Below are 9,593 nucleotides of genomic sequence, written 5' to 3'. Positions count from 1 at the left end.
GTGCCTAAAGGGCCCTCCTATGCGAGGTGACACAGGGTCAAAGTTCACTTTGACCAGTTATGGGTAGCGCTGCGAAGGGATTCCAGGTTTTGAGCGCTGAAAATGATACCGTAACTCCAGACAACCTTGGTGGAAAGGGAGTTCAATGGACATTCTTCAAGAGCTTCCAAGGCCTCTCTGCTGGAAAGAACTATAAACGAGCGCGCCCTAAGGTCAGGCTGATGTCCCGGGTCACGTGCTGCATCATTTTATATCTCATTCGCCTCACAGAAGACTGTGGGTGGAGCTTGGGAGCTGCATTCCACCAGGGGGCGATAAATAGCAGGTTTGTGTGCAGGGGTCCTCAGTACAGAGAGGGGGTGATGTTCTCTGGTTGCTTCTCAGGGGACTACCGTAAGGCCAACTTCACAGACATGAGTCGCCAAGCAGTATTTTTCCTCTCGCTGCTGGCCTTTGCGGTGAGTCAGCCGGCCAGCCTGCGGTTCTCTAAGGGGCTGGACACTGAAGGCGCGTTTCTCCTGCGGTGGGACTTCAACAAGACTGCCGAAGAGATCACGTTTGAGCTTCAGATGCGGACCACCGGATGGGTGGGCTTCGGACTGAGCCCCAGCGGGGGCATGGAGGGAGCAGACATTGTGATTGGTGGAGTGTCATCCTCGTCAGCTCAAACGACTTATTTTGCGGTAAGTGCAAGGACATCTTTGTATTTAAAGTGCGGATTGGTGGCTCAAAATCTTAATATTAAAATGCAGTGAATCAACCTCTTAACCTCGGACTTCTCTTCGGAACGCAGTCCTTTGCAGACACCCCTCTGCTTCAGGAGAATGCAGACAACAGCATGGAGAGGAGTTGGCCTACCGGCCAGGGCGGTCCACCTCGTATCTGGGGACCTGGGTTCGAGTCTGGGCAATGACCTTGAACATCCTCTGACTTAGCGTAGATCACTTAATCTCCCCGTGCCTGACAAAAAATGCTATGTTAAGCGCTCTGATACCCGATTCGGGTCAAGTTCGCGCTGTTTATAAAACTCTGTTAAATAAATAATGAAAGGGAGGCAAAGGGGGTCTAAAGGCTCCTGGTGACGGAAAACAGCAGTGGTGACCTTGGATCAAAATTCATGTTGGCCCGTTATGGGTAGTTGACAGGCGGGCAGCTAGAGCCAAATTTCGGGGGGGGGGGGGGGGGCTAAGTCTTCCAGCCATAGGCAGAGTGGCTGTAAGAAGGGGCGAAAACACACCAAAAGCCTCATTAACGAGTAAATGGTCTTTTAAAGGCCTGTGACGTATTCGGGTGCGGCTGCAATTAGATGGACGCCAGCCCGCGAGGCTGTCTCAGCCGGGCTGACGGGGGGGGGGGGGGCTGAAGCCCGGTGAGCCCAATGGGTGTTGAGAACAGTAATTTCACTTTGCCACCCTGCTATGTCAAAGATTTTTCGAGTAGGTGTGAATGACGTGGGCCTCAAGCCAAACTTTAAAAGCAGTCGATTACATGGATTTTCTACTGTTCAGATGGACGCCGACACTATATTTGAGGCAAAAATTGGCTTGTTTCACTCTTAATTAAATATGGAGAAAATGTGATTACTAGCATGACCTAGCCCCCTGCTCCCACAGACAGGTTACAACATACACTTACCACCTGCACAAAGCAGGCGGTGAATGCATTCCTTAAAACATATGCTATTGGGAATCCCATGTGGTTTAAAGACCGGTAAATGCGGTCTCGCATTGTTATTCCCATTCCTTGGGGTTCAACTCGTAATTGCACAGTACTGCTGTCGTGTTACCACATGGCAATGTTTTGCTGTGCGGATTTACACCCGACCGCTACCGTGCAATTCGGAATTCGAAAAAAGCTACATTCCATCATCTTGGGTGCGCGGTGGCAAGCACTGCAATTCCAATGAACGACTCTTGTGAAATAAATGTGGAAAGAATGTCACATAAATAATTTAAAATATCAAGTTAATTGCAAATGAAACCTAATATAAATTTTTACATAAAGTGTGTTTACTTATACATGTTAATAGGCATCCACAATCGTTCATGTTGCTGGGAGCGAGCAAAAGGGAAATTATCAAATTAGAGTACTTAAAAAATAAGGAAAATAAACCAATAAAATTTGCTTATAATTGTATTTATCATTAAAGATAGCACTTAATTTAAATGATGTAACGTAAACACCCCAAATGTAACCCTCCCAATGTAAAGGTGTACTTACCTCGAGGTAATGGCTCCCATATAACGCTCTCAGTGCCTCCATGGCTCTGTCCCCAGCAGCGTGAGTGCTGAGTGCACCGCTTCCTGCCGCTTGCTGTGAGCTTGTTACATGTGTGGCGTATTATACTTTAGTGGTTTTATCATGAAGGATTACTTTACTGTTTTTTCACGATTCACCAGGCGTTTTTGGGAGGCATACATTGGTAAGTCATATATTAGCATTTCTTTGTGTCGAAGGAATTCAATGCAGAAGACAAGAACCATAGGACAGCCACATCTGTCCAGAGAAACCTGTAGATATAGGATTACCTTGTGTAAGGCCTGCAGCGTGTCGCATACAAAGGTAGCTAGGTAGGTATCATAATAACTACCACTTCGTCATGTAAGGCATATATATTAGTTATAAAGTTTTTAAGCATAAAAATCTCAAATCCACTTTACACGTTAGAGTACAAGCCTTCCCATCCTTGAACAGAGCGAGCCTGCCTTGCACTGGTCTCATGCTCGCGAAGTACTTTTTGTAAGGTGCATATATATATAACATTTACAGGCAACTCAACACAGCAAGCCACATTGTTGCACTGCGCTGCGTGGAAGGGAGGGGGCAGGATTGCTCCACATTTAACATTTAAACTGTGCATTTCCTCCCTCTGTCGCTGGCGCGCAAAGGAACACCTTCCGCACGAAAACAACCCTGAGGCTTTGTACCCTTTCAGTGTGCTGCAGAATGCAGCACATGTAGGAAGAGGGGAAAAATGAGGAGAAATAAACATTTCTCCTAGTTACACCGCAAATGGGGAGGCGTAGCATTTGGACCCATTCCCTTGTTTGCCACTCTAGTAAATTTGGGACTGTGCCAAAACACTCCTTTAAAGACAATTGTTTTAACCAGTCCAATGTTTTTGGGCCCGAGGACTTCCATACTGACCGTATGGAGAGAATGAGACGGCGAGAAATTACGACTCCATCCATATTAGATGATTCTGAAACCCCTTTGAGCACCAAGAGGATCATGTTTGAAAAAAAACCTCTGGCTAAAAACATTGGACTGATTAAAAGAATGGTCTATAAATATGTGCTTCTAAATGCACCTGCACTTTTCAACATGTATTTGTTATACCTGTTGAGCACTTTCACTGTTAAGCATGAATCGATAACTCATTGTTCTGTGTCTATTGCACCATTTTGACTTTTAAGAGTAATGATGCACTGTTTTTTTTTTTTTTTTGTTTTTTTTTGCTTTATGGTACACTTGAATAATGTCAAAGATGAGTGTTTTTCCTTTTTAGATATGTTAAAACATAACTGTCTAATGAATTGTGAAATGAATACACAGGCCTTGTTTGTTTTCAATAACTTGTCCTTAAATAAAGTGCCGTGAATCTACACTGTAATGGGCCCCTTTCTCTGCCCTCTTCTTTCCTTCGCATGCACCCCCTGTCTCCACGCCCTGAGACACCCTCTCTTCCTATTTCCTTTCAGCGTGTCCGTTTAAAAAAAAAAGATTCCGCTGCTCTCCCCTCTAGTAATGGGCCCCTTTCTCTGCTCTTTCCTTCGCATGCACCCCCTGTCTCCACGCCGTGTGACCCCTTCACAAAAACAATTGCCTTGGTTTATATTCTATTATGGCAACCCCTTCATAAAGCAATAGCCTTGCCCTGCATGTTATGATATCAATTTGTCATTATAAAATATAATTTCAGATTGTATTGCAAATATTTAGAAATTACACCATAGTATGTAATAGTGTTTATAATAAAGGTATATTTGCCTTTTGAATACAATGTCCATTTTTTTTTACTGTTATTAATACATAATAGTAGCCAAAACAACCTCCCTTTAATAGGCCTTCAACTACACAACAGTAAAAAAGTAAACTGCTACCGGTGGGTACTTATATTTCATTTACAGAACACTTTGCAAATTATGACTTATGGACTCATATACAGCCAAACTACTTACACCTCCCAAAGGCGAGACCTATTGGCCAATGCTGGTTTAACTTTGGATTTTTTTTTTAAAAGCTATTTTTCTACATTGGTATGGGATTTTTCTTGTGTTGCACTGTTACGGGTTTGAAGTGCTGCATAACTACTTTACACATTGCCTCTAAGTTAAGCCTGTCTCCTTTTAAGTCTCGCCTAGCGATGCAGCGCATGCGCTGTTCGCTCTGGCGAGACCTATTGTCATCGGTTTGGTGGGCGAAGGGGGACAGGAGATGTGCACGCTCATGGCGTTTCTATCAGCTTGCCCCCGGACAGCACATTGGCACGCACATGGTGTCTCTTTGCTTTCGAGCGCTCCCACCGTGGACAGCACATTGACACGTGCACGGCGTCTCTTCACTTTTGAGCGCTCTCACCGCACCTTTCACTTTTGCACGCTCGATCTCAGCTTGCCTTTTCAGTCACGGTGTTATTTTTATATAGCGCACCTATTTAATATCGCACTTATGTAAAATAGCGCCTCAGTAAAAATCAGTACCACCTAGGCCGTGCATGTAATTCGGGCCCAGAAAATCAGTGTTTATACACTGAGACAAAAAAGTCTACGTTTGATTTCTGTTTGTTTCAGAAGGTATGCGCAAAATGGGAAAGTGCTATACATATAGTACAAAAGGTGCACTTGAGCGCTAGAGTGCAGCGAGAGAACTGGAATCAGAAAAAAGTAGTACTGGATTGTTCTTGCTGGATAGGACTTGACTTTCACAGAACATACACATTCCTGGCCATCAGAGGAAATGGTGTTTCGTTTTGGGAGTTAACTTGTTAATTCTCTGCAGTTACTGGATCTCCCGAGGTTTGTCAAGTGGCAGAGTTGCTTTAAATGGTAGACGCGGGCTAGTGTCTTGAAGCAGAGTTAGGAACCTGGAGATCTGCGGTGCAATCATGGCTTTGCCGGGAACATCGTGAGATTCTGCGCAGATCACTTCATATCGATGTGCTTGAAACAGTAAAAATTGTGTAAACCATCGTGCGATTTGGTGTAGTGCAAAGGGCCCAGGTCATGCCCCCCATCACATCCTAGTTTTAGTAATATGGTTTAACCTGGTCCTGCATATAACTTATCTTCTACATCCTGCACCTTGTGATATTTGACACACCTGCTACGAAACTATACATAAAACACAGGCACGCACGTATGCGCACGCATATATTTGATACTCCTAAAAAGGGCATATGCCATTTCTCAGGACAGTGTTTTAACTCAATGTTTACGTTTATTTATTGCTTCCAGAGTGAACATCTCAAAAGACCTCCCCTGCCTTTCTCTCCTAAACTCTTTTTCAATAAGTAATCCGAGGTTTAAATAAATCCACTAAAAGATGGGCGATAATAAACTGCACATTTTCTATTCAGTGCTTGCTACTAGGAATTGGTTCTCTGTAAATTGCTGCTTTCTGACTGTAGGGCCCTGCTATAGAAAACACACCACCCCCACCTCCTGGAAGGCAGAAATGGGCCTAGTGAACCCCCGTAATGTAACACAGGATGTGGCCTAACGGTCAGAGCTACTGACTTTGTAGCTGGGGAACCAGGTTAGAGCTTGGCGCCAGCTCAATATCCTGAGATGCAGGACAAATCACTTAATCTCCCCCTGCCTACCAAAAAAAATAACAAGCACTTGCAATGCAATTGGTCTCACATTTATGCAAGTTTGAGCTATTGACATGGCAAATAAGGCCTTTTATTTTTGTTATTGAGTTTAAAACCTAAATAAAGCATTGTCATTTACAATGCCAATAGCTGAAACTAGTGTAAATGCGAGACCTATTGCATAGCAATTGCTTGTTTGCCGAGCTACAAGAGGGTTGACCACAGGTTAATTCGGGATTAGCTTTTGCCTCACCCTAACAGATTGTTTACTGCTTGAGTAAAGTTTCATCCCCCTCAATAAGTAACCAGATTTCCTATACACAGCTTGTACAGTTAGCTTTTAGACGGAAGAGCTACATCATATTTAATAAACGATAAAGTTTCATGTCTCACAAGCAGAGCTGTCCCTTAAGGGACATAAATCATGCAGGGCCATATTATCAAGGAACGGCAATAACATTATCGCTGCTTTAGCGGCAGGAAACTGCCGCTAAAGTGGCGATAATGGGCTTGATAATATGCCCTTGTGAATTCCTATAGAATCCCAGGTTCACACCAGAAACTGGGCTTCTATGGGAATTCTCTAGGGCATAGTATCAATCCCATTATCGCCGTTCCTTGATAATATGGCCCAACTTCTTTTTTTTTTTTTTTTTTTTTTTTTCACACATCGACATTGATGGATCTTGGTGTGCTTCTCATAGTGCATGTGGTTTTCAGGGCTATTATTATGAGGTCGGTTGTTGATTGGGTCAGCCACTGGTGGTAGTCAAGCACCAGCAACAAGGCTTTGTAAGGCTCTTGCATTGAGCATCACAAGGGCTTCACAGATTAGCTAAAGGGTGTCCCTTCCTCATGAGTTATTTTTTGTTGGTGTGGTATAACGTTTAGGACTTTTTGTGGATCCTGGCCATGTTACTCTTCTTGGTGAAGAGGTCACTGAGGGCATTTTATTTATTGTTTGAGAGATGGAGTTTCTTTGGCTTTATTGAAGGCAGTGTCCAAGGATGGAGCTATGGCGGAGGGGATCTCCATTTCTTTTTTCATCTGTGCTCAGAGTGAGGGTTTAGGCTTGACACAATGTGTTTTTAATACTGTTTTGGCTTCCACATTTTTTTAAAGGGTTGTATTTAATAGATTGGAAGTGAGTTGGCATACATTGCTGGCTAATACGTGTTAGCAAGTTCATGGTAATGTCTTATAAGAGGCAACAATGCGCCTTCTTCATTCTTAATTTCCCCTTGATATGCCAGTGTGCTGTGGAGCAGGGGCAAAGAGGGCAACCACGCAAGGGGAGAAGAGGACAGGGGCAAAGAGGGCAACAACGCAAGGGGAGTAGAGGGCAGGGGAGTAGAGGATTCCACAATGGTAGCTGAAGTGCACTGTCATCAATGTGAAACTGTTGCAGGGATTCTGCTTATGCACAGAACTATGCACAGGATCCCAGGACCTCAGAGAATTGTGGTGTACCAAAAACTCCCCCCAGAACCCCTTATCCGACTAGCTTGGTGTCCCATTCGTTATCCGAGATCTAGCTCGGCGGTCCCAATGTATAGACAACCCAGAACAAGCGACGTAGAATATTCTCAGGAATGGTGGGAATCAGAAATACCTTTTCGTTATTATTCTCATCAGTCCACAATAGAATAAACAGACACGGTTAAAGTTAAAAGAGTTTAATTTATAAACCTCGTGTCCTAAGATGCAATATTTTGGCTAACCTAAGCAGACAAATGGTTAAGATCAGAACCATCAGCATTGTTACAATACCATAGAAAATGAAAGGAGCAATCATAATAAAATGACAGTGGAAATCAGCCACCTTCCTTTCGCTAGTAAACTAATAGTATTATACTAATAGAAGGTCACTAGGCTTGAATGGGGAACCCCATACCGTATAGATCAGCTTAGTGGAATCACATCACAGGATGAGCTAGGCTCTCTCCTGGGAACACTCTTCTGCCGACTAACACTAAAACGTGCTGCACTGCAATATTAAAAAGCACTAGTCTTTCAGGTATCTGCAGCTGTGTGCATGTTATGGCTAAATAGTGGTACGATCAACCTGAACACAACAACATGCACCGTCTAGCGACCCAGACTGGTTCTTTACACAATGTACAGACCAAGGTCGCTGCTCACTGTTAAGGATGTTAAACAACAGACAGTTCTCATGTGAAGCAAAGTCGAGTAAGAATTTCTCAATAACATGTGACAACAGTGTCGCGTGCAAAAGCAGCAGAAGCGGCAAGATGGCTTTCTAACATCTAACGCGGTTGTGCTAACTTAGCATTGTACATAGGGAGATGGGTATCATCACTACACCCCCCCCTTTGATCGGACCACTAACCACTAGGGGCGCACTTTCAAGAACGCAGAGTTCAATTCTGATACAACGGAACCAAGGGCATGAATTGTAAGTCCATATAAGGTAAGTGAAAAAGTTTGAAGAAAAAAATAAAAATAAAAATGATGTTGTAGAGAAAAAAACCTCTAAAAAGGGAAAAATATAACCTCGATGGATGCACCATGAAATGAAGAGGGCAAAAAGTCAATCCATCAAGGTGTAGGCACAATAAGTTGCAACAGCTTCCAAGAGGAAATCATTGGAACGTTCCGCAAAATTATCTGCCATTCAGGTCAGCAAGGGGAAGGAACACACGTGTTCCTCGATTAATGGAGCCTCAAGCACCATACTCTGACAACAGGCTGGTTCTTAAAGATAACGACTTTCTAAGAAGTCAGCAGCAGCCTTTTCGATGTCCCAATTCCCAAGGACTCCATGCGCAGCTGCACAGGCCATAATCCCGATTCCAGAACCGTCCCAACTCATGAACCACTAAGGGGCTCATTAGCTGATCATAATCCGGGGCAGGAGACACAGAGGACGACAAGCACAAATCCAGAGCCCATTGGAATGGACAATCTAGGCAATGAAAGACAGGTTGCACACAAGTAAAGAAGGGAAACCGGAAGGACAATCCATAGGCGCTGCTTAAGGTCGCCAACGGTAAAGTGCCATAGTATTCAAGCATCCGGTTACGCAGATGGGGCATGCTGTCCTGGTACGCAAGTTGTGCAGCCATTGCGCAGCACGCAAATCAATAGAAGTACCCTAGCTTTGAGGGCTAGAAGCAAAGGGAGACCTCCGAAGACGCTGGAAAAAATAGAATGAAAAAATGCGGGGATCACACCAAAAATAGTTTGAAAGGAGGTCACGAGGCCGGAGCCCACAATTAAAAAAAAAAAAATGAACCAGGCCACTTGTTGACGAGGCATTAAAGATAGTCTGAATCAGGGTCCCAAAATGTAGTGGGAGATCCGTATTCAAAAGAGCTTGTACTTCCGTGCGTGTTAGCTACGTGAAGGACAAATGTTTCACGGGATGAAGTCAACGCGACTTCTTTTTGAGACAATAGAGCCCTTATTCTGCTCATCTTGTTGAACTCTGCTTTCAAGGTTGGAATAGAAGGCCAGATGGATACATCGAGCTGGCCATGCGGAGGTGGGAAAAGGACGTTATTGCAGCAAACTACTCGCTGTGATACAGTTACTATGTAAGGAATTCCCACTAACATCCCACAGCAAGCTTAATTATTTAATAGCAAATAACTACTGTTAGCAAGCAGCGTAAAAGACGGTGTTATAACTGGCACCGGAATCCCTTTCAGGATGCAAGCTAAATTAGGGGCGTGTTTATTACAAGCACCATGTAAGTGAATGTGCCTACACACTACAGTGATCTGGAGTGGAATTACACTCCTCACCTTTCAAATAA

General features: G+C 43.9%; 1 protein-coding gene across 1 annotated transcript in view; it reads left to right on the top strand.

Annotated features, from left to right (window-relative positions):
- The first annotated feature begins 335 nt into the window (after positions 1-335).
- LOC146813101 (putative DBH-like monooxygenase protein 2) overlaps positions 336-9,593 on the top strand; it is a 138,608-nt gene continuing 129,350 nt past the window's right edge. Inside the window, exon 1 of the mRNA XM_085620075.1 lies at positions 336-683. Within this exon, the coding sequence (XP_085476201.1) occupies positions 363-683 (321 nt within the window). The 5' untranslated portion in view covers positions 336-362. The remainder of the gene's footprint in view (positions 684-9,593) is intronic.

Source organism: Triturus cristatus, chromosome 7 (assembly GCF_964204655.1).
Source record: "Triturus cristatus chromosome 7, aTriCri1.1, whole genome shotgun sequence".
NCBI lineage: Eukaryota > Metazoa > Chordata > Amphibia > Caudata > Salamandridae > Triturus > Triturus cristatus.
The sequence above is the reverse complement of the archived record's forward strand: the minus strand, read 5'-3'. Positions and strand labels throughout refer to the sequence as shown.